The 25,218-nt window shown below is 42.8% G+C and overlaps 2 protein-coding genes across 11 annotated transcripts in view; one reads left to right on the top strand and one right to left on the bottom strand.

Annotated features, from left to right (window-relative positions):
* Positions 1–3,260: 3,260 nt before the first annotated feature.
* Rpp38 (ribonuclease P/MRP subunit p38) lies at positions 3,261–6,169 on the top strand. 5 transcript variants are annotated; one of them, XM_045135121.1, is made up of 2 exons: positions 3,261–3,353; positions 5,239–6,169. In XM_045135121.1, exon 2 carries the CDS (start codon positions 5,249–5,251, stop codon positions 6,101–6,103), a length of 855 nt encoding a protein of 284 aa, XP_044991056.1. In that variant the 5' UTR covers positions 3,261–3,353; positions 5,239–5,248; the 3' UTR covers positions 6,104–6,169. The 5 variants fall into 5 exon arrangements, with proteins under 5 accessions (XP_044991056.1, XP_044991055.1, XP_044991057.1 ...); XM_045135120.1 differs by having other exon boundaries at positions 3,296–3,390; XM_045135122.1 differs by lacking the exon at positions 3,261–3,353 and adding an exon at positions 3,410–3,428.
* A 286-nt stretch (positions 6,170–6,455) lies between these two features.
* The window catches only part of Nmt2 (N-myristoyltransferase 2), a 53,020-nt gene continuing 34,257 nt past the window's right edge, over positions 6,456–25,218 (bottom strand). For all 6 annotated transcript variants that reach the window (XM_045135038.1, XM_045135041.1, XM_045135043.1 and 3 more), the window contains 9 exons: positions 25,081–25,199; positions 24,899–24,990; positions 24,680–24,796; positions 22,373–22,543; positions 21,710–21,818; positions 14,099–14,269; positions 11,194–11,361; positions 9,112–9,249; positions 6,456–8,947 (listed from right to left, as the gene is read on the bottom strand). In XM_045135038.1, coding sequence (XP_044990973.1) covers positions 8,927–8,947; positions 9,112–9,249; positions 11,194–11,361; positions 14,099–14,269; positions 21,710–21,818; positions 22,373–22,543; positions 24,680–24,796; positions 24,899–24,990; positions 25,081–25,199 — 1,106 coding nt within the window. In that variant the 3' untranslated portion in view covers positions 6,456–8,926. The remainder of the gene's footprint in view (positions 8,948–9,111; positions 9,250–11,193; positions 11,362–14,098; positions 14,270–21,709; positions 21,819–22,372; positions 22,544–24,679; positions 24,797–24,898; positions 24,991–25,080; positions 25,200–25,218) is intronic.

The raw sequence follows: 25,218 nt of genomic DNA, 5'->3' as shown, positions 1-25,218 counted from the left end.
GTCTGTTCAGGGTTCCAAGTCAGCTTGTGATCAAATGAGACCCTTCCCTAATGTACAACAGAAGAAGAAACAAAGCAACTATAAATCAAGAAGCAACAAACAAGAAGCCCCAAATATAACTTAATTAGAAATGGCAAATCTGACCATCCATCAGAGTTATGTATAGTTTATCCTCATATGGAAGGTGTAATTAGCACTTCCATTTCAGGGCTATATACCAGTTTTATTAGGTGGGTACTGACCTGGTGTAATCCCAGTTACCTTTTGGGATGATTTTGGTCTCAGTTATGCTGAGCTCCTGCTTGGGTCCCTCTTTGGTGCACTGTGAGATCAAGTAGGCTGGCTGGGTCGCTGGATCGCTGCTCTGGTCGCTGGTGCTGGGTGCTGTGAGCTCCCTTTCCCTGGTCTCTGGTGCTTGCTGGCGCTTGCATTGGCAGTAGGGGAGGAGAGGCTGTGGATGGTGGCTCTAGTTCTCCCGCTGGTCCATGTGATCCTCTGCCTCGTGATCTGCTCCTCTGTTTGCTGCGGTTCTCCACGTTTCTTGAGTTTGGGAAGAGCTCTGGTGTGAGTGGGGAATCCGCTCACCTGGCTTTTTCTGAGGCTCAAACCAAGTCTTGCAGCTGTGGCCCTGTGGACCTTGTGCCTCCACTGCTGGAGCCGGTTTCCCCTGCCTATGTGGGCTTTGGATGCTCTGGATCTCTCCTACGTCTCTGCTGCCATTGGTAATTTCTTATACACCTCACTTTTTAGTAGAAAAGTGTATTTTGCTGGGGGTTTTTGGGCTTTTTCTCCCCTAGGCTGCTTTGGTGTTCCTAAGCCGCCATCTTAACCAGAAGTCTCTATTCCCAGTTTCTTTAGTTCTTTTATTATAAAGTGATGTTGGATTTTTAAAAATGCATTTTATGCCATCTATTGAGATAATCATGTGATTTTTGTTCTTTGGTTCCTTTATATGGTGTATTTCATTTATTATTTGTATATGCTGAGCCATCCCTGCATCTCTGGAATAAAACCCACTTGATCAGGATAAATTATTATTATTATTATTATTATTATTATTATTATTATTATTATTTTGAGGTAGGGTTTCACTTTATCTAGCCCAGGCTGACCTGGAACTCACTATGTCATCTCTGGCTGGCCTCAAATTCATTTAAATCCTCCTACTTTTGCCACCCCAATGCTGAGATTAAAGGTGTGCGCCACCATGCCCAACCTTTTTACTTATTTTGTTTCTGGTTTATGAATGTTTTGACTTCCTTCCTTTTTTTTTTTTCTTTTTTTTTTTTGAGACAGTATCTCATCTAGTCTCCCAGGCCAGAGGTCTGTAACTGGCTGTGTAGCCCAAACTGGCCTTGAACTCCAAAGCCTTCCATGTGCAAAGATTATGCACAGTTTTAATATTTCAATTAATGCTGAGTGGCTATTTGAATTTAATCATGTAATTACATGATTACAGATTCAGGGATTCTTTTTTGTTTACTTTGTTTTAAGTTAGAGAAAGGCAGAGAGAGAGAGACAGAGACAGAGAGAGAGGGAGAGAGAGAAAATGGGTGTTTTAGGGCCATCATCTGCTGCTGTGAATGAACTCCTGACATGTGTGCCCTGTGTGTGCATGTGCCAACACTTCCTGCTTGCCTCACTGTGTGTCCGGCCTATGTGGGACCTGGAGATTCAAACATGAGTTCTTAGGCTTTGCTGACAAGCGTATTAACCACTACTCCATCTCTCCAGGTTTTTTTTTTTTTTTTTTCCGAGGTAGGGTTTCACACTATCCCAGAATGACGTTGAATTCACTCTAGTTCCAGGCTGGCCTTGAACTCACAGTGATCCCCCTACTTCTGGAATTAAAGGAGTCCACCACCATTCTCAATTCAGGTTCAGGGTGTCTCCCATTCCAGTTGAAACACCTGGAAACCAGTTCTGGCACCATGACAGGCTTCAGTAAGGCACTGCTCTGGCTAGGCAGGTTTCAAATTCCCGCTTGGGCAAAGGACCTGAGTCGGGCCCTAGACATGGTCAGGCATGCCCAAGACTCCTTCCTTCTGCCTCTGTGCCCCAGCCCATCAAAAGAATACAAGTATAGTTACTGTTTAAACCAACCAATCATGCAACTGCCCCTACTTCTTTGTTCAAATCCCTATAAAAACCCTGCCCACCCACTACTTGGGGCTCTTATGTGGATCCACAGTGCTGGTTAAGTCCAGTCGAGCTTAAGCCCGAAATAAAGTTCTTTGCCTTTGCTTGCGTGTTTGGTTCTCCTTGGTGGTCACTGGAAGCACCAAGAACTGGGGGTATAACATAGGTAGGGGCTCACTGTAGGCCAGGCTGACCTGCAAGTCACTCTGTAGTCTCAGGCTGGTCTGGAACTCAGTGATCCTCCTACTTTCCAGAGCGCTGGGATTAAAGGCATATGCCACCATGCCCAGGTATATTTAGTTTTCTTTTTTTTTTTTTTTGGGGGGGGGGACATGCTAGGGCCTTCCAGCCTCTGCAAACTAACTCCAGAAGCATGTGTGCCACCTTGTTCATCTGGCTTTACGTGTGTCCTGGGGAATCGAACCTAGGTCCTTTGGCTTCGAAGGCAAGCACCTTAACAGCTAAGCCATCTGTCCACTCCTAGACTAAGGTTTTTAACCTTTAAGCTTATTCCACTGTTTTAACCTTTAAAATTATTTCATTTTTTCCAATTATCCACAATTTCCAGGAGACTGTTCGTAACGTTGATCTCTGTTGGTTGGAGCAGGCACAACATTCCTCGGATGTTCTGGAGTGTTGGTGCGTAACTCCAAGAAGTCCTAACTCCCCTTCTCTTCTAACATTCCCGTCTAGTGTAAGCAGTATAGGCCTCAACCCTCCCATTCCCCGTTTATTTTTCATGGTGCACTGGGAACCCGACGGGGGCCAGCGACACAGGGTTTGGGATTTCGTGTCTTCCACAGCGAGAAGCGACCGCTGAAACCCCGTTATGTCCGCCACAGAGCAAAAGCAGCTCGGAGACTCCGCTCCACCGCAACATAAACACATTACCGTGGCAACCACAGGCTCTCGCGAGATTAACATGGCGTGAGCGCACTGCCGCTTTAAATCGTCGTCGTGATTCTGCGCCCAGAGTCCTAAAATCGGGATGTTTTACGACGGCCACGGCGCTTCGCCAGTTTGCTTAGGGGCCGAACGTCGTCAGGCAGAATAAAGACGCGCCAAGGGCCCCGCCCCGCGCTCGGAGGGCGGGGCTGGCGCGGCGGGCGTGCGCGTGCGCGGCGCAGGCTCACGTGGAGCGCGCGCGGACCCTGGCGCCTCCGCGGCTCGCGGTCGTGAGTGGAGACGGGCCGGCTTGGAAAGGCCTCGCTGGGGTGAGGGCGGGCCCGGCGAGCTCCCTCCCTCCCTGAGGTCCGTGTCGCCTTGCTCAGTGGGCACTACGCCTCAGGGTGAATTTCCCTGTTCCATCTAACATGGCTCTTTCCATTTCCCTCCACCCTTTCTTACCCGGACACCTCTTTTTCCTTTCCCTCCCCTAGTTTGCAAGCAGAGAGGGGCGGGGGAGGGAGGGAAGGAAATGGGCTTGCCGCTTGCGCCGCTGGCTGTACGTGGGTTCTGCGGAATCGAACCCGGGTTGTTGGGCTTTGCAGACAAGCGTCTGTCCTCGGCATCTTCCATAACGCTTTTCTGATCGTGCCGCTCTTCAAACGTTCCCGTAACTTCCCATTGCAAGGCCTATCGGTCTCCACGGTCTGGTCCTTACCTACCTTCCCACCCCTACTCTTCCTAGCAGCTCTGCCCGGCGACTTTGAACTTGCTACCTTTAACATTGCCCCTATGATACGTGCTTCGTTTGGAAACAATTCTTAAGATTTCAAAATAAACGTGCATACATATGTGTGCATGTTGGTGCTTGTGCAGGCCGAGGACACCATCGATGTCGCCCGCAACACCTTAGAGAAAGCGTCTCCCATCGGTCTGGACCTCACCCATGAGGTTACACTGACTGGCCACTGGGCTCCAGGAGTTCTCTTGGCTGCCTCCCCAGTGCTGGGATTCAACCTGCGTGCATGGGCTGCGGGGATCACACCCAGGACCTCATGCTTTCTAGGCAAGCACTGTCCACTGAGCTATTTCCGTCCATCCTGTCCTATAGGTTGGTCACGTCCTCCAGAAAGTGCTTTCTTGACGCCCCAAATTAAAGGCTTGCTTTGTTTCCTAAGCATCTTATAGTTCCCTGACTTTACTGTGTGTCACATTTAGTTTGTGTGGAGATAGGTCTTAATAAATTCTGAGGCCAGTTGCTATTTCTGCCTTATTCAGTACTTCATGGTGGTGTGCACTGCCCCTGAATGCAAGCAAGTTCATGGGCCTGGAGCATCATGGATCATCCATAAGTATTTGTTGAATGAATGAATGGTGGTGGAGCAGAGGGTCGGAACGGTATCCCAGGCAGAGGGGATAACTTGTATAAAGACGGGGAGGTCATGAAGATGGGTTCATTTAGTTCAGAATTTGGATGGACTAGTGTGTAGTGGGTGAAAGATGGAAAGCTTGTGGGAAACCAAGGGCCTTGTATTTTATCTTAGAGCTTGAATTTGATCCTAAAGGGCAATCGCAGCTCCCAAACGTAGCTCACACAGCACCATGGCAAGTCTTTTTTTTTTTTTTTTTTTAACTCCCATTCTCACTGGTCCTTGATCTTACTGAAAGTTCATCCTGCCAGTACAATAACCTGTGGCCTAAATATGGCCCACACACATACACATGCAAATTTTTTTTTTTTAAGGTGGGGCTCACTCTAGCCCAGGCTGTCCTGGAATTCACTATGTATTCTCAGGCTAGCCTTAACGCACAATGATCTTCCTACCTCTGCCTCCTGAGTACTGGAATTAAAGGTGTACATCACTGTGTCCGGCTGACTTTTTTTTTTTGTTTTGTTTTTTTGTTTTGTTTTTCACTCTAGCTCAGGCTGACCTGGAATTCACTATGCAATCTCAGGGTGGCCTCGAACTCATTGCGATCCTCCTACCTCTGCCTCCCAAGTGCTGGGATTAAAGGCGTGTGCCACCACGCCCGGATTCTGATTTTTTTTTAATCTTATAAGTTTAAGTGGTCACTTAGTTGGGCCTACTTTGTTAGGCTTGCTGTAGAGTATTAGAAAAACTAAAATGAAAATCAGAATACAATCAAGAAAATCTTAAGACAGGCAATTCTAGCTAACATGGATATTCCATTGTTGTTTCACTTCTCTAAAAGGTTTTTCACAATGGCTGCAGCCCCTCAAGCACCCAAGAGGGGGTCTGTTCGGAAGACAAGACCTGTGACTGTGAAGACCTCACTGAACAACCCCTATGTGATCAGCTGGAGCACCCTGGAGAGAGAGGACATGCACTTCATCTTACAGACACTTGAGGACAGGCTTAAATCCATTGGACTTCAGAAAATTGAGGATAAGAAAAGGAAAAAAGCAGCTCTTGTAAAAAAGCAAGGCACAGAAAGCTGTGGCCAGGATGTTGCTATCAGTGAGAATATAAAGGAGCAAACACCAGATGCTAACCAGGCAGCATCGGGGTGGACGCCTGTGCATGCCAGGAAGCAGCTGGCCATTGGCGTTAATGAAGTCACCAGGGCCTTGGAGAGGAACGAACTGCTTCTGGTTCTAGTGTGTAAGTCTGCCAAACCTGCCATCATCACCTCACACTTGATTCAATTGAGTTTGAGCAGATCTGTTCCTGCCTGTCAGGTCCCCCGGCTCAGTGAAAGGATCGCCCCTGTCATTGGCTTAAAATGTGTACTGGCCTTGGGGTTCAGAAAGACCACCACAGACTTTGCTGACGAAGTCAAAGCCATCATTCCCAGAGTGCCCAGCTTAAATGTGCCGTGGCTTCATGACACAATCAAAGAGCCTGAAGACAGACTAGAGACTGAATCTTTGGAAAGCCAAGACAAAGGAGTTTTAGAATCTTCCTTTGAAGACCTTACAACACTCGGTAAGAGAAAGCTTGCTGAAAGTAGGCAGGCTTCAGCTGCAGTATTACAGCCCCTTAAAATAAAGAAGCTGATTCCCAATCCCAGTAAGATAAGGAAACCACCTAAAAATAAAAAAACTACTTCAAAGTAGCTTGTCACTTTGTATAATTGGTTTAAAATATGTAAATAAACCTTGAAATAAAGCGAATTATCCTTAGGATCTTGTGGGATAGTTTCTTTTAGATGTGTACAAGTACATGCTAAAACTTAAAACTATGAAGTTCAGTGAGCCAAAGAGTGGTTCAGTGGTTAAGGGACTTGCCTGCAAAACCTAATGACCTGGGTTTGGTTCCCCAGTACCCACGTAAAGCCAGACGCACAAAGTGGTGCATGTATCTGGAGTCTGTTTACGGTGCTGGAAGCCCTAGTGTGTTCATTCTCTCTCTCTGCACGCAAATAAGTAAGCCAAAACCAAAAAACAATCTATGAAGTTCGAAAAAAACTCAATATCAAAACAAAAGTTTATTGAGTCTAATGTCCATGCTTGTATAAATTCACTGTTTAAAAGGCTGGTACAATGCTTGTTAGCTACATCTGTATCTTACGACACTTAACATTTTTCTATCAAACTTAGAAAATGGGCCATAGACACAGTTCTGTTAAGTACAGAAGATGAAATAAACTGGAGAAGCATCATCAGCTATAGAGGAGTGATATTAAATGCCAAGCAATACATCGTCTTCAGATGCAAGAGGTCTTTTTTTTTTTCTTTTTCATATCAACTTGGCTTTTGGCTTAGAAGAAAGAGTTGACTGGACAGAAAAAACCCAATAGTAAGAATTTACTTCCTGTATGCAGTTAACATCCTTGCAAAATTTAACATGTTACAAAATTCAACATATATCCAAAGTATGCAGTGGGGCTAGCTAGCTCAGTGCTATTTTCTGCATTTAAAATATACATTGGTAATGTGCTTAAATTATAAAAATGCAGTTAGTACTGTATTTTAATTATGAAGTAAAACATAACTCTATGACCACTGGAATATGCAGTAAACGAATCTTTTTTTTTCTTCTTTTTTTTTGAGGTAGGGTCTTGCTCCAGCCCAGGCTAACCTGGGATTCACTATGTAGTCTCAGGCTGGCCTTGAACTCACAGCAATCCTCCTACCTCTGCCTCCCCAGTGCTGGAATTAAAGGCGTGCGCCACCATGTTCAGCCAGTAAATTAATCTCTAAAGGAACACTGTAACTATTTCCTCATGGGATAAGCACATGACGAGAAATTTTTTATTGTAATTTTTATTTGAAAACCTAATTTGTATTATGACCTGTTGCTGTAAAAATGAATGAGAAAATTCCTAACCAGAGCTATGACTGGATTAAGTGAACTCTTGCTGACTTAATGCTCATCTCTGAAAACAATGTTTCAATGAATAGGCAGTTGTTTCTTGAAGGCTTTCTCCTGTTCAGAATGTAATGCAATTGGGTTTGAACTGTCTGATAGGATCTGCCATGACTTTAGGAAAGTGCTGATCCCAATTATGCACTACAGTAGCGCTCATATGACCCCTCTAGTGGGAGTATCAGAGATGCAAAGTTGTGGCTTTAACCCCTTTGGGGGTTCACTAATTCTTAAAGAGGCCAGACATTAAATATTTGAGGTTTGTAGGCAACACAGCCTAAATCTGTCACCATTCAACTGGAGTGAAGCAGCCACAGGCAATACCTGAATGAAAATATGACCATGTTCCAACAGAACGTGTGAATTTAATGTGTCACAAGATGTCATTCTTTGGACTATTTTCCCCCAACCATTCAAAATAATAATCACGTTCAGCTTGTGGGCCATACTGTACAGGCGAAACTTAGCCCATGGGTCACACTTGGTGGTCCCTCTCTGCTATATGTTATGATTGGTTTTGCTGCAGTATGTACATGAAGGAAATGCCATGTTGTCTGCAAGTAGCTTTTGGGGCTGAGCTGAGGCACTGGTATAGCAAAGGCAGGAAGTAGTATCTATGTTATCTGAGTCAAGGTTTTAATGGCCTCATTTAGCATCTGTTTTTTCCTTGGATTATTGGCAGTCTATACACCCATATATATAATGTGAAATTTTTTCCAACTTCTAGGTAAAAACAATATCAGTAACAAAATTATGAATACTTATTTACAAGTAAGACATTTCCATTAGCATGACAATATTCATGATAAATTAAAGTCAGCATAAAGGAATATGTGCAATTTTGCATAAGTAATAAAAACATTCAAACTTTCCATGTCCTGATGGCACTAAATTCCACTGGGCATTTAATTTGACCTTAGACTTAATTTCCTTTACTTCACATACACTTGGCATTGCTGAGAAGAATTGAGATTGCACAGCAGCAAGTCTGATCAGTAATGCGGGCTGTGCTGCTAAGAGTGTATTAATATTTGCCCAAATTGCTTCTTAAGCAATGCCCTGCCCCGCTGAAGATGAAAGCATAGATCTGTTTACTGATCTGGTAACTTTACTTCAGGAGTGGTGAGTACCGGTCACTGCCACGTTTTCATATTGCTCCATACAAATACCACCACTGTTGATCCATAAACATTCCCAGTGGCATCATGTGAGGTGACAGCCCTGGTGGGTCCTGTGTCATGTTAAACAAACATACCACCACTTAATGAACAAGAATGCAGTGGTTTCCCCCTGTTTAGGTTTAGGTCATTTCTAGGTAGTGGAGAAATGCTCTAGTCCCTTCCATCCTTCCCACAAGTAGGTACACTCCCGAAAAGGGATGAATTTTAACATTCTAACTAGAAATGTGTCTTTCTGGTCACAAGGTGTTCTCTCTTTTCTGATTGTTAGCAACAACTTCATTTTCACCTGACTTTGTGCTTGTATTCTTTGGAATGGCAGTTCCAGGAATAATTAAATAATCATTAACAACCAAGAATATCAAAGTTCTGGAAATTGACATATCCATCCATCTACTGTAGTACAAGTCCAACCTAAAGGGAGGAAAGAAATGGATAGTAAGACCAAGCAGAAGAAAATTAAATTGCAAAATAGCACGCTATATTTGTTCTAAAGGCCCTATACATTCTAAGGCAAGTTAGCATGAACTGTCTGGTTAATGTGCTGCACTGACACAGGCTGTTTCAGCTGCACTTACCTTTTCGGAATCTGTCCCTGGACATCTCCAATTGTACAAATAATACTGCAGATTCCCATCTCCTATGCCAAACTTCAGTTTTTCTAAGAATGTCTTGTTTTCCATCAAATCTAGTGCATTGAATACATCAAATCCTTTCTGCCAATATAAGATTTAAAATGTGAAAATCAAAAACTAGCATGTTTCCTGTATTGTATATTCCAGCATAACATTTCATTCCTCTACTAATATATTAATAATAATCAAATATTAATTTATAATAAAGTTGAATTCTGTAATACAAGTTTAAAACCATATAAAACTATCAGTGGGGCTGGAGGGATGGCTTAGCAGTTTAGGCATTTGCCTGCAAAGCCAAAGGACTCAGGAGGTTTGATTCCCCAGGACCCACGTTAGCCAGATGTACAAGGGAGCGCACACATCTGGAGTTCATCTGCAATGGCTGGAGGCTCTGGCACGCCCATCCTCTCTCTCCCTCCCTCTTTCTATGACAAATACATAAATAAAAATGTTTTAAAACTATCAATGCACCTGATAGAGTCAGCAAGACATTTCAGAAATGATGATCAAAAAATACAGTCTGGGGCTGGAGAGATGGTTTAGCCGTTAAGTGCTCGCCTGTGAAGCCTAAGGACCCCGGTTCGAGGCTCGGTTCCCCAGGTCCCACGTTAGCCAGATGCACAAGGGGGCGCACGCGTCTGGAGTTTGTTTGCAGAGGCTGGAAGCCCTGGCGCGCCCATTCTCTCTCCCTCTATCTGTCTTTCTCTGTCTCTGTCGCTCTCAAATAAATAAATAAAATATTTAAAAAAAAAAAAAACAACAGTCTGCTGGCTGGGAACATGGCTCAATGGTTAAAGTCATTTGTTTGCAAAGCCTGCTAGCCCCAGCTCAATTCCCCAGTAACCATTAAGTGGCACAAAAATCTAGCATTTGTTTGCAGTTGCAAGAGACCCTACTGTGCCCATATACACACACTAGCACACATGTATATAAGAGTGTGTGTGTGTGTGTGTGTGTGTGTGTGTGTGTGTGTATATATATATATATATATATATATATATTTTTTTTTTTTTTTTTTTTTTTTTTTTTTTTGAGGTAGGGGCTTACTCTAGTCCAGGCTGACCTGGAACTCACAGCCATCCTCTGTCTCTGCCTCAGGAATGGTAGGATTAAAGGCATGTCCTACCATGCCCAACAAAACATATTTTTTAAATGTAGTCTGGTAGCTGGCACTGACACAAAAATGACACTAAGATTTGAGAAAAACTTGTCTATGTTTGATCAACAGTTTTCTACATAAGTCCATTCCCAGGTTTATTAATTATTGACTTTAGGTCCTGACTTTGCTGGAGCTATTGCTGAGGAACCAATGTTGTAAAGACAATAGTATGTTTGCCTTGGGCAGAAATTGGGAAACTAAATTTTTCCAGGACTGGGGAGATGGCTCCATTTAAGAGTGCTTGCTACAAGCATGAAGGCCTGAGAGGGACAGAGGACAACTCGTCACGAGGCGGGCTTCAGGATGCTCACTGCTGCTTTCACCAGGCCAGGAGGCCCCGAGCTTTCTGCTTTAAGCAGATCCTAAGGTCTCCACCTCTCTGAGTGTCCCACAGTCACAGATGGGGTTACAAATGCTTGCCATCAAGTCCAGACTTTTTACATGGGTGCTGGAGTTCCATGGTATCCATGCCTGCACAGCACATACCTTATTCATTGAGCCATCTCCCCAGCCCCATGTAAGACATTTTTATATCTGGTTTCCAGTTCCTCATGAATAATTATTTTCCCATATTGAATATATATCATCAAAATGTGTCAACTGATTCAATTTCTTTTGCAAAGAAAAATGTTTACTTATAGCAAGAATTTAAAGTCATTCTACCAACTGTTAATTGAGTTAAAAAAAAAACCACCACTAAAAGGTTCAAACAAACTCTAAGCAAAATTCCTCCACTGCCTTGTGCAATAGCATAAAAGAAACATGCTACATGAATTCCACAAGGTGTGTTCAAAAGCATAAGACATTTTATAAAGTTGGCATACAAATCAGAATAACAGCACAAAATGGAACAAGGCACTCACCAACTTGGCTATGATGAGGGCATCATTCATGAGGTCCAGCAGGGGTGTCTCTGTGTGAATGTTGTAGAAGGAGTAGGCCGCCTTGAGGCTCTTGTGGGCAGGGTGGTGCATGACTGTGGAGGGGAGCGCATAGAAGCTCAGGAAGTCTGTCAGCTTCCCACTGGAACTCTGAGGGACCGAGGCAAGTGAATTAGAAAAGTGTCTCTCGAACTGCATTCAGCCAACTGATTTCTGACTTGTACTATTAACTTTTGGTCTATAAAAGAAGCAGCAAGCTGGACTTCTCTCTCAGAGGATTCTGATCCCCTTATACATGGTGAAGATCAAGAAAACTCAAAATTAAGACCATTGGCCCAAGTGCCATTCAGCAATTTACATAAAGCTCTTAGCAAGCAGAATGTCCTAGAAGGAAGGTTTCCCTAGCAGCCTCCTGAAGTCAACGCATGCTGACCGAACGGTGGGAGAAGCAGATCTGCAGCAGGCTGAGCTCTGAAACACAGACTGCTTTGTCCACACTGGAGCATATGGCTACTTCCACAGAAGGAAACTGAGCTGTAAGCTGGTTAAGACAGCCACTGTTGAAGTGACACTCCTTCAAAGCAGACCTGGACGCATGGCCACTCATGTCGGTATCTGGCACACGTTCTTGAAGGTGAATGATGAGACCCTATACTTCCAGAAAAATGGTGGCAAGATTTGTTGTCAATGCAAAAATTTGGGCTTTCAGTTATAAGTTTTAAAAAACATGTATCTCTACCATATGTTACATTATACTTTTCTAATGATGGAATTTTTTCCCAAGAATGTTATTTTTAAAATATTTTGTGAAATGTCATCATTTGCAAGGTCTATATAATTCAGAGAATCAGTATTTACCAAATTACTAATGCACGATGTCACAAACTCTTCCACAGATAAAAGAATCAAAGGACAAGAAAGCTCAGTGACAGACCATCTGCTCAGCATGCCTAAGATCCAGTGCCAAAAAAAGATAAAAGGGACAAAAACAAGACCATGCATCTTAAGAGTACGAAAAACTCCCCAAAATGAGTTCACATACAAGCACCTATAGTCAGCTGCAAAGAGCCCTGTGATCCCAGGCACCAGGAAGGTTGAGGAAAGAGGATCAGGAATTCAAGGACCAACAGGTGTGGAGGCACATGCCTTTCATCCCAGCTCTTGATAGGATTGCTATGAGTTTGAAGCCAGCCTGGGACCACAGAGTGAATTCCAGGTCAGCCTGAGTTAGAGTGACACATTAACTCAAAAACGAAAAAAGGCAGGCGTGGTGGCACATGCCTTTAATCCCAGTACTTGAGAGGGAGAGGTAGGAGAATCGGCTTAGCCCTTGCCTGCGAAGCCCAAGGACCCATGTTCTACTCTCCATATCCTACATTAGCCAGACACACAAAGGTGAGGCAAGCACAAGGTTGTTCATGCCCACTAGGTGGCACAAGCGTCTGCAGTTTGATTGCAGTGGCTGAGGCCTTAGCATGCCAATTCTGTTTCTCTCTAAAATATTTAAAAAAGAATGCAAGGACAATATGGGCTATATAATGAGACTATGTCTCAAGGCAACAAAAAAGGTAATTTCCTGAAAGTTAACTAAAATATTCAGCCCTAGCTGGGCGTGGTGGTGCACGCCTTTAATCCCAGCACTTGGGAGGCAGAGGGAGGAGGATCGCTGTAAATTCAAAGCCACCCTGAGACTACAGAGTGAATTCCAGGTCAGCTAGAGCAAGACCCTACCTCAAGAAAACAAAACAAAACATTCAGTCCTTTTCAGTACTTCATGTGAAGTATTTTCTTCACATACTGAAAACATTTTACCACAATAAGCTGAAAGCCAAAACAAAATAAATATAAAAAATAAAAACAGAAATGAGGGCCCAGTTGTTCTCTCTTGCATTAGGCATTAGCAACTTGCAAAAAAATGTGAAAATTATTCTTTCACTAATTTTATAGCTTGGGAAAAGTCATGTTCCATATAAAATGTGTTCTTTGAGGCAGCATGCAATTGATTCACTATCATGCCATTATGACATGAAATAAGGAAACTGTAAATTTTGGGTATGACAATTATAAATAAAATTCATAAAGCTGGAAAGTCTTTGTGGTCTTCAATATTTCTTTAGATAGTAAACAAATCTTGAAATGATCAAGGTTAAGAAGCCCTGCCCTGGAGAAACTCACACAGGCGCATTAAGATCCCACTCTTGCATTGTTTGAGAAATAAAGGTTTACTAAGAGCCTCCCCAGCTGTTATTCCTTACTGTGAGTCTCTCTTCAGCACTGTCCTAAATGAGCCTGTCATTGTATACCCAGTTAATACCTGACAGTGCCAAGTAAACATTTCTGTTCATAGCTGAAGTGAGCAGACCCCTAGATTTACTTCCCACTCCATCAAATACTTGCCAGATTAAATCCCATTTCTCAGCTCAACCCCACCTCGATGCAAAGAGCTTCCAAGTGAGGCACAATTTCAGCAACACATTCCAGGCTACATACAGGGTTGAAAATATGTAACATGAGATTCATCTGACCAATAACCACAAGATCTAGCCATCTTCCTCCTTCCCTTGGACAAACTTATGTGGTTGAATCTACTGCATCTCAACAAATGATTCAACAACCACTATCACAAAATCAAAACGATATTTTTGGGATGTAGCCACCTGGGATGCAGACATCCACATCTGCCTTTCAAAATGAGAATGGGAAATTACACCAGAAACAAGCATCTTGATTTTCTTTCTGTCCATTGTAAAAAGCATTCCTCTATCCAAGAACTGAAACTGTACGAAGTTGTGGCTCCATCAGAATGAGTAGAAATCTGAGAAGCGGTGAATTTTGGAAAGAGGAAAGACTCAGGTTTTCTCACTTCCCAGGACTATCTTATGTTTACCTCCACTACAAAGGTGTCAATAATGTGTTCCCGAGGGAGGAACCAATGAGCTACTTCCTCTTCATCCATCACAGGAGCTAGGTGAAACTTCTTCAAGTAACTGTTGATCAGTTCTTGAACTGCTTTGACATCTTTTGGTTCCATTGCTCTCAAACCTGAGGTCTTTGTAACCTTGTTAGAAAGAAAAACAAAGCAAATCCAGAAACTGAAATGTAGAACAAAACACAAAGTGAGTGTGCCCTAAGTGTCCACAGGCCTGCAGCAACATCCTGTGGGAGCTTGCTAGACCCTAGCCAATAACAATCTGCGACATACCCTGATTTGCTGGAGATTTGTGTCCACATTAAAGTCTGAAGTTGGATTTGGTGACTTGGGCCTGTAATCCCAGCTACTTGGGAGGCTGAGGCAGGAGGATTTCAAGTCCAAGGTCTGACTCTGTTATAGATCAAGTTCAAAGCCAGCCTGAGCAACACAATGAGACACTGTCTCAAAATAAAATGTAAGCTGAGAGCTAGAGATATACCTCAGCAGTAGCACACCTGCCTAATGTAGAAGTTACCTTCTCACTGCTAGGATCAAACACACAACTAAAAGTAGCTAATGGGAGAAAAGTTCATTTTCAGCTTTCAGTCTCAAAGGGAAGCTTCATCATGGTGGAAAAATGACAGTGCAGAGGCTGGGCATCACATCTTGACAGCAGCTGGCAGGAAGCAGCAAGAATGAACTGGCTAGTTCTGGCAAGTTAGGCTAATAAACTTCCAGTGACACACCTCCTCCAGCAAGGCTCCACCTCCCAAATTGCTACCAGCTGGGGATTGAGTGTGAGGCTTAATTACAAACACATGACATGTTTCACATTCAAACAACCACATTCCACCCATGCCCTTGAGTTTTGAATACTCAGTTGCCAGCTGGTAGTAATTTGGTGCTCACACAGTGTCTTAATATTACAAATGAATGTGGGCATCCGGAAAATTGAACCTGGGCCAACAAGCTTTGCAGGCAAGTGCCTTTAATGACTGAGCCACCTCTACAACCTTTTGCAAGGCTATGTTTTAAAAGAATATAGCTACCAAGTGCTGGGCCTGCTTTTAAGACTTAACTTTGCACATTTTAAGACAGAGTTCACCTATGTTACTCCAGGCTGACCTTACCATTCCATCCTCTTACCCCAGCATCCTGAGTGCTAGAATTACAGGTATGTGCAACCATGCCCACCACAGCACATCATCTGATTAGAAAGTTATCAAAATAGACTGAAACCTGTCACTTTAAAATGAGGTCATAGGAATGAAAAGCATACAGGTCAGAACAGGGCCCCCTTTGGATTTGTTAAAACTACATGTCCTCACAAAAGCTCCTGGCATCATTTGATTCTCTGGTATGAACCAAAAGCCAGGGAACTTGAGACTAGATATGAGAAACCCTGTGAGAAAACAAACAAATATGGTTTCAATTTTTTCCCTCAGTAAACCTTGTCTACTTTCCCCTAACTGGAGAAATACTGGATAGACGTCGTAGCGGTAACATAAACATCGTTACGGTACCTTCTCTGGTCTTAATAATTTGTAAAATATTTTTTAAAATTTCCTAGAGAATTAGGTCATTATAATTCCCTCAGGACCCCTGTCAGAAGTCCCAAGAGGAAAGATAGGTTTGATCCTGAGTGCCAGCTGTGGTCAACAGTCACTAGCTGTGCTGAGGTCTCAAAAGTTCCTTGATAAATGGTGATAGTTGATTACTGACGAGTAAGGGGGATGGGAGTTGCATACTTTGTATTTGAACCCACGAGTTTTCAGCTATTTACTACCAGTTGTTCAATGACGGTTTACGTAATACTCTATAATGACACAGTACTGAAACTAAAATACCATCTAATAACCTAAACTTGGAAAGCTGAAAGTCTTAACATTTAACAGACAACTCATTTGTGTCAATTTTTCTGTGTTTCTCACACAGCACATTTTAGAAATATCCAGTCCCACTGGGAATGTAGTGTGGTAAAAGTGTTGGCCTAACATGAACAAGGCCCTGTGTTCAATCTCAGTTCTGTAAAAAGAAATGGCTATATAATATAAATACAAAAAATAATAAATCTTTTAAGTGCTAGCAAGAAGGCCAAAACCATGAAAAATGTGTGTGTCTACTGTAGTCACTTAAGTGAAAATGAAGAGCATCTTGAATAAAAGAATACCATAAAACACACATTCTATCTAGCCTGGAAGACTTTCTAGAATATTACTAAGAGGATCAACATGGCAAACACAAATTATATTTTAGTGTTCTTGTAAAAATAGTGTTCACCTCAAAAACTCCAAGATCCTGGGGGACTTTTCAGGGATTCCTAAGCCACACTTTGAGAACTATTATCTTAAAAGGTCATCAAGGTATTAAAAGGTAGACACAGTGGTACCAAATATTTTGTTATACGTGGAATAACAAACTTGACATGGAAGCTGGGAACACAAGTATCTCTTCTGTCAGATCTCTTGGCTTCTCCTGTCACCTCTCACATGGCCCTAGTAGAGTCACCAAGGTCCAGCTCACCAGATGTGAAACACTTCAAACAAGTATCTACGTAAGCATCAAAGCAGAGGACAACATTAGAATGTAATCAGCTATTTGAAAAACAGAAGGGGCTAGAGAGATGGCTTAGTGGTTAAGGTGCTTGCCTGTGAAGCCTAAGGACCCAGGTTCAATTTCCCAGAACACATGTAAGCCAGATGCACAAGGTGATACATGAGTGTGGAGTTTGTTTGCAGTGGACAGAGGCCATGCTGTGCCCATTCTCATTCATTCTGTCTGTCTCAAATAAATTTAAGAAAAATATTTTTTAAAAAATAGAAGGGAGGCTGGGAAGATGGCTCAGCAGCTAAAGACTTCTAGCTCAGGTTCAATTCCCAAACCACCTCCCTAAACTGGATACAGAAAGTGGCCCAAGTGTCTGGTGTTCATTTGCAGTGGCAAGAGGCACTGGTGGGCCCATATGTATGCCATACACACATGCAAATACATAAATAAAAATTAAAAGTAGAAGGGCTGAGCTAGGAAGACGACTTGGTGGATGAAGTGCTTCCCATGCAGGCATGAGGACCAGAGTTTGTGTTTCCAGCACACAGTCCCAGTGCTTGGGAGGCACAGACAAGGACCCCTGGGCACAAGTTGGCTGAATCCTGGGATCAAGTATGGCCCTGCCTCAACAAATAAAGTGGACAGTAATGGAAGAAGACACACAACAACAAAACAGAAGGGGCCACACAGGGCGGCTCACTCCTGCAATCCCAGCATCTAGGAGGTGGAGATGGAGACAGTAGAATCACCAGTGTGAAGCCAATCTGGGACACATACGATGCTGTCAAAAAAAAAAAAAAAAAGGGCTGGAGAGATGGTGTGGTGGTTTAATTCAGGTGAGTCCTATAAACTTAGGTGTTCTGAATGATAGGTTCCCAGCTGATGGAGATTTGGGAATTAATACTTCCTAGAGGCAGTGTATTGTTGGGGGCAGGCTTATGGGGATTATAGCCAGATTCCCCTTGCCAGTGTTTGGCACACTGTCCTTTTCCTGTTGTCTACCTGATGTTGGCCAGGAGGCGATGTCCACTCTGCTCATGTTATCGTTCTCCCCTGCCATCATGGAGCTTCCGCTCAAGTCTGTAAGCCAAAATAAACCCTCTTTTTTTTTTCCTCACAAGCTGCTCTTGGTTGGGTGATTTCTGCCACCAATACAAACCTGACTGCAACAGTAATACTGGTACTGAGGACTGGTGCCATTTGCTGCTAGACACCTCACTCTATTGGCTGAATATTTTTTGCTATGCCCAATGCCATCTTTTGCAGTGTGAGGATTTTGGACATTTTCTGGTATTATGGCTCAGTTAAAAGACCTTGGACTATGGGAATGTTTGAACATCATTAGAATTGGTAAAAACTATGGAGACTTTTAAAGATGGATTGAATGCATTTCATTTTACATATATGGATATCAGTAGTTTATGGGGGCCAGGGGTGGAATGTGGTGGTTTGATTCAGGTGTCCCCCATAAACTTAGGTGCTCTGAATGCTAGGTTCCCAGCCGATGGGGATTTGGGAATTAACATCTCCTGGAGGCAGTGTATTGTTGGGGACAGACTTATGGGTGTTATAGCCAGTTTTCCCATGCCAGCATTTGGCACACTCTCCTGTCCCTGTTGTCTACCTAATGTTGGCCAGGAGGTGATGTCCACCCTCTGCTCATGGCATCATTTTCTCCTGTCATCATGGAGCTTCCCCTCGAGTCCATAAGACAAGATAAACCTCCACTCCCCCCTCCCCAACAAGTTGTTCTTGGTCGGGTAATTTCTGCCCGCAATGTGAACTTGACTGCAACCAGATGGCTTAGTGGATAGCTTGCCTGTGAAGCCCACCGACTAACCAGAATCCTTCCACGTAAGCCAGACGCACATGGTGGCACATGCATCTAGAGTTCATTTGCAATGGCTGGAGGCTCTGGCATGCCCATATTCTCATTCTCTAATAAAAAATATTTTTAAAAAGCAAAAACAAAATCAACAGAAGTAGAAGGTTCTATAAAACACAAAAAATACTTGCTTTTGTTGAACAGTAATGGCTAAGGAAAGTATGGAATAATAAAGCAATTTTTAAAAATATCTTTTATGGGCTAAAGAGATGGCTTACCAGTTAAGTGCTTGCCTGTAAAGCCTAAGGACTCCATTCGAGGCTCAATTCCCCAGGACCCATGTTAGCCAGATGCACAAAGGGGCACACATGTCTGGAGTTTGTCCGCAGTGGCTGCAGGCTCTGGCGCACCCATTCTTTCTCTCTCCCTACCTGCCTCTTTCTCTGTTACTCTCAAATAAATAAATAAAAATAATTTTAAAGGCTGGAGAGATGGCTTAGCGGTTAAGCACTTGCCTGTGAAGCCTAAGGATCCCGGTTCGAGGCTTGGTTCCCCAGGTCCCACGTTAGCCAGATGCACAAGGGGGCACACGCGTCTGGAGTTCGTTTGCAGTGGCTGGAGGCCCTGACGCCCCATTCTCTCTCTATATATATATGCCTCTTTCTCTCTCTCTCTGTCGCTCTCAAATAAATAAAAATAAACCAAAAACAAACTTAAAAATAATTTTAAAAATGTATCTTATTTCTTTGCAAGCAGACAGAGAAAGACGGGGGGGGGGGGCAGAGGGCGGGCGGGCGGAAGGAAGAATGGGCACACCATGACCTCCAGCTTCCTGAGTGCTGGGATTAAAGGTGTGCACCGCCATGCCCAGCTAAAGCGTTTTTAATTGTGAGATAAACACTATAATCATTGTTGTCTTTATAAACAAGCGGGAAGACAAGCTTTGATAAAAACAGTTAAGCTTCTGTGTAACTGTGTAAAATAAAGTGTGTGTGTCTCTGGGGATTTACCATGCAGCAAAGAAATCTTTCTAGTTAATGTGAAAAATTTATTTCATAGGGCAAATTCTACATCTGAATTAGGCATCCCCAGGGACCAAGTAATATCCATTACTTGTTGAACTCTATGTATACTGGAATCTGTGTAAGTATATAAGGAAATAAAACTCAGAGTTCTATTTAAAAAACAGAAGTAGCTGGGCATGGTGGCACACACCTTTAACCCTAGCACTTGGAAGGCATAGGTAGGAGAACTGCTGAAAGTCTAAGGCTAGCCTGAGACTACATAGTGAATTCCAGGTCAGCCTAGGCTAAAGCAAAACCCTATCCAGACAAACCAAAAACACTGAAAACAAATGACATCGAAATAGAAACTTCATAGAAGCACGCTTTTATCTGTCAAGCTAGGAGATAACTATTCTACAGCCAAGGTACCACAGCAAAGATGTAAGCTATGCTTACTGCTACTTATATGATTAAATACAGAGCAGCTAGATGCTAAACACTTAAAAAAAAGTTCTTCTAGTATTTCTAACCACAGAGCCTTAACTCGTTTTAGCAACTGTCATCCTTCTTATGACACTAAGCTCAATTACTGGTTATTAATCTGACTCCTGCTTTTTAAATAAATATTTTTATTTGAGGGAGAGAGAAATAGCAGAGGGAGAGAATGAGAATGGGAACACCAGGGCCTTCTGCCACTGCAAACAAACTCCTGATACATGTGCCACCTTGTGCATCTGGTTTTACGTAGGTAATGGGGAATCGAACCTGGGTTGTTAGGCTTTGCAGGCAAGTGTCTGAACCACTGAAGCAACTCTCCAGCCCTATAGTGCTGCTTTCTGTCTTATGCATGGGCCTCTGAATCTAGAAGTTAACATTTATTAGGGCTGTCATTGTGCCTAAGGACCCTGGTTTGATTCCCCAGTAACCATGTAAAGCCAGTTGCACAAGGTAGAACATGCATCTGGAGATTGTTCATTATAGTGGCGAGAAGCTGCCTTTTTCCCTCAGCCTCTTGAGCTCTAAGATTATACGCATGTACCACCACGCCTTGCTGACCTCAGCCTCCTGAGCTCTGAGTAATAGGCATATACCACCATGCCTAGCTGAAATGTGCTGTTTTAAGCTGCCCAGGGCTTGTGATAATCTATAGAGCAAAAGATAAATAATGTATCATCCAAGATCCAAACAAAGCCAAGACTAGAAAACACATTTAAAAAATGTTCATACTTAAGAGAGATTAGTTTTCATACTGGTAATCTGATAATTTAAAAAGATGGTAACTTCTGGGAATGGTGGAAAGTTACTGTAATCTCAGCAAGTTAACAGGCAGAGGTGTGGATCTCAACAATTTTAAGGTCATCCTCGGCTACATAGCAAGTTTTAAGCCAGCCTCAGCTACATAGTAAGACACCGTCTCAGGCAGAAAAAAAGTAAATTAATTAGGAAAAAAATGAGTAACAATATAATGAAATACTGATCTTTTAGGTCTGCGACAACTTGAACCTCCCTATTATTTAGCAGACAACATCTACTCAAAACTTCAAAACATACTTAACTTGCACTCAATTTCATACAACTACAAACTCTATCTTAAAAATTTTTTTGAAAATACTCTCCCCCAGGCTGGAGAGATGGCTTAGCAGTTAAGCGCTTGTCTGTGAAGCCTAAGGACCCCGGTTCGAGGCTCGGTTCCCCAGGTCCCACATTAGCCAGATGCACAAAGGGGCACACGCATCTGGAGTTCATTTGCTGTGGCTGGAGGCCCTGGCACGCCTATTCTCTCTCTCTCTCGTTCACTCTGTCACACTCACATAAAAACAAAAACAAAAATTTTAAAAAAGCTCTCTCCCCTGGGCTTGGTGGTACATGTCTTTATTCACAGCGCTTGGGAGGCAGAAGTAGGAGGATTGCCATGGGGCCAACCTCAGACTACATAATGAATTCAAGGTCAGCCTGGGCTAGACTGAGACTGTATCTCGAAAAACCAAAATAAATAAATAAATGAATGAATAAAAATTTTATTAAAATATTTGTTATTTCCAAGTTAACTCCCCTGCTTCCCTAGCTCCCGAGTTCCATGCAGTCTTTTTAGCCACACATGCATCTTCCCCAAACAAAAGTCTGATTTTAGACTGCTGCACAAGTAATTATATTCTGCATTAAAAAGTTCAGTTGTTACAGCACCAAAAACTACCAACTGCTCTTACTTACATCTGGAAGTCTGTAAAGCTTCATTGTTCTCTGTAAGGTCATATTTCTACTCAAGTGAGAAAATTTCACTTCTACCAATTTTCTTGGGTTTAGAGATCGATGCCAGTATCTGAAATACAATAAAGGTTTTGAAATCGAATGGATGCTCACTGTCCATGTCCTCCCCGTCTTGGCATGGCTGTTCCAGAAGCACTTACTCCACACTCCTGCGAGGCCACACACAGCGCTAGGCCTGGCCCCTCCCCTTGCAGCACCCAACATCCCTAGTTAAGATCCTTTGCAGTTTGTGAGTTTGCCCTTAAAGAGGAATCACAAATCTTCAAAACAAGTATTTAATCATGCCCTGGTATGCAATTTAATGACCATCATGATTCTATACAAGGCAAACCAAGAAGTTAGTATCATGAAAATACTTCCTCCCAATAGCCTTTTTATAGTAGGATATCCACTTTATTTCATAGTAGGATGCCCACCAAAAAAAAAAACCAAAACCCTAATAGTTCCAGTTCTGGTCTCCATCTCTACTAACAGACTACATATCCTCAGTAAACTGAAATCCCTGTGATGGTACCTGAGGATAGTATTACTTACTGCCAGCTAGACATGAGGTCTGACTCCTGGCTGGCATGGAGAAAACCTCTGATGGGAGTGTGGTACTGTTACCTGCATGTGGCCACAGGCTTAGGAAGAACCACTCCAGCAGTATACACAGCCTGAAAGATTCCTTTCAAGTTCACTCTTCTAGTGATTTCTCGAATTAACACTGGGGCTACTCGCTTTGATCTCAGTTTTTTATGAACACAAAGGAAGTTGATTTCTACCATCTTCTTCACACTAACAGACAGACATGAAAAACAAAGTAATCTCACTTGAAATAAATAAAGACAATGGCTTTCAAAAAATTCTGAAGAGTAAGAATGTGGAAGATACCCCTTATTTTTATTTTATTTTATTTTTTTATTTTTATTTTATTTCTTATTCAAGAAAACTACTCCATCACGTAAGCATTTCAAATTTAAAACATCACTTGGCATGCTCCCCTGATAAACTGACTGCAGCTCTAGGCAAAGAAGGCTTGACCCTTTTGCACTAAACAAAATCTTAAGTCTTTGATCTATTCTGTTTCATTTTAGAAATTGACTAAGACGTGTTTCAAAGTTTCTATATCTGCTTTTCTTGTAACATTCATAATTATGACAACTGGGTTACTCTAGTATCAAATCTGGAATGGTAGTGTTCTCTGGAACATGACACAAAACCCCAGGACTCCAAAGAAAGGTTTTGTCTAGACCAATGTTGATGCTTTTATGAGCTACAATAAACCCTGAGTTTCAAAGACTAGTTCTGACTTTGCTTCCAGGTATGTAAGCATTTCATTTAAAACACAAATGTTTCTTGAGAGCACATGTTTACATGCTTTTATCAGTAGAAACATAGCCTACATTCCTGGATGATAAAATACCTATTGCCTATTTCATCTCTGACTTTCTTGAGGAAAAAAAAAGTGAACACACCTTCTGAACAGTTTTTTTTTTTAAATTTTTATTAGCATTTTCCATGATTATAAAAAAAAATCCCATGGTAATCCCCCCCCCCACTTTCCCCTTTGAAATTCCATTCTCCATCATATTACCTCCCCATCACAATCATTGTACTTACATACTGAACAGTTTTTTATCTCCACTGGAATTAAGTAATTTTTCCAGTAATAAATCTTAAATTCCTACTTTTGTTTGTTCTGATACATGCATATGTCTATATAAATAGTGTATAGATATGTGTGCACGTATGACAATGAGAGGTGAGAGAGTAAAAGAAAAAGAAAAAGAAAAAGGGAAGCAGGGAAGGAATGAGGAAAGAGGGGCACTTGGAGGGAATAGACAGATATCAGTATCTTTTTTTTTTTCTGGTCTGCTTTCCTTTATTTTATCTCTGACAGTTTCACATAGACATATATAATGTGCTTTGATCATGATCATGCCCCTTCCTTCCCTCCCTCCTTCCTTCCTTCCTTCCTTCCTTCCTTCCTTCCTTCCTTCCTTCCTTCCTTCCTTCCTTCCTTCCTTCCTTCCTTCCCTCCTTCCCTCCTTCCCTCCTTCCCTCCTTCCCTCCCTCCTTCCCTCCTTCCTTCCCTCCTTCCCTCCTTCCCTCCCTCCTTCCCTCCTTCCCTCCCTCCTTCCCTCCTTCCCTCCCTCCCTCCTTCCCTCCCTCCCTCCTTCCCTCCCTCCCTCCCTCCCTCCCTCCCTCCCTCCCTCCCTCCCTCCCTCCCTCCTTCCTTCCTTCCTTCCTTCCTTCCTTCCTTTCTCCCTCCTTCCTTCCTTCCTTCCTTCCTTCCTTCCTTCCTTCCTTCCTTCCTTCCTTCCTTCCTTCCTTCCTTCCTTTCTTTCTTTCTTTCTTTCTTTCTTTTTTATGTAGGGTTTCTCTGTAGCCCAGACTGACCTGGAATTCACTACGGAGTCTCAGGCCTCAGATTTACGGTGATCTTCCTACTTCTGTCTCCCGAGTGCTGGGATTAAAGAAGTGCACCACCACACCTGGCTCACACTTTCATTTTTTAACTAATTAGTAAATCTAACTTTTAGAGGTCTTAGGTTCTTAGCAAAATTAAGCAGAGTTTCTATATAGCCTTGCATCTCCCAAACAACCTCACTATCAAAAGCCACACTGAAATGTATTTGTTTATTTGCTGAGGTACTGAGGGTTGACTCAGATCCTCATGCATGCTAAGCAAGCACTCTACAGCTGAATTAGATCCCCAGCCGTTTGGTTTCTGAGTCTGGTCAGTCTCTCCCTAGGTAGCCTCAACTGGCCTCCAACTTTTGATCTTTCTGCCTCAGCCTCTAAAGGATGGGATTACAGGCCTAGACCACCAAACCAGGTTTATGCTCTTGAGTAATTTTTAAAACCTGATCTAATAATAATTCTTGGGGAACACATACACACAGTTAACACCCACGGTCTTTAACATACCAGTCATAAATTCGGATGTTTGCTGGGATGGCACTAATAAAACCTACTAGCTTTCTATTTGAAGACACTCGGACACCACAGTGCCACTGCAGGAGCCAGCCTGGGGGGCGCAGAGCCCTGGAGACAAGAGAAAGAGACAGCAGTTAGTGTTCAAGAACACAGTGCAGCACCCGACTCCTGACCCAGCAGTTCAGCATGGACGTGGCCAGGGAGACGCACCACAGCAGGAACTCGGGCGAGTAGTCAAAGCGGAACATGTTGTCATCGTCTTCCACGTAATTCTCATTTAACAGTGTGTACAGCTCCTTGAGCTACAAGATAAAACAAGTGCCTGGTCTACGGGGCTCAAAAGGACCTCAAAACCATCTCTGTGAGTACAGGTGCCAAATTAAAAGTCTTACCACTCCGGCATCACTCAAGTCTAAAGTATCCCACATAAAACCTTGTGGCAAAGAATATGGTTCCTGGCGTACATTGTCTTTGTCTGGTTCAATTGCACCATGAGATGTTATGACTTCATCTGGAATAGAAGAGAAAGA

The sequence above is a fragment of the Jaculus jaculus genome, chromosome 15, assembly GCF_020740685.1.
Source record: "Jaculus jaculus isolate mJacJac1 chromosome 15, mJacJac1.mat.Y.cur, whole genome shotgun sequence".
Lineage (NCBI taxonomy): Eukaryota > Metazoa > Chordata > Mammalia > Rodentia > Dipodidae > Jaculus > Jaculus jaculus.
This window is presented reverse-complemented; position numbering and strand designations above follow the sequence as displayed.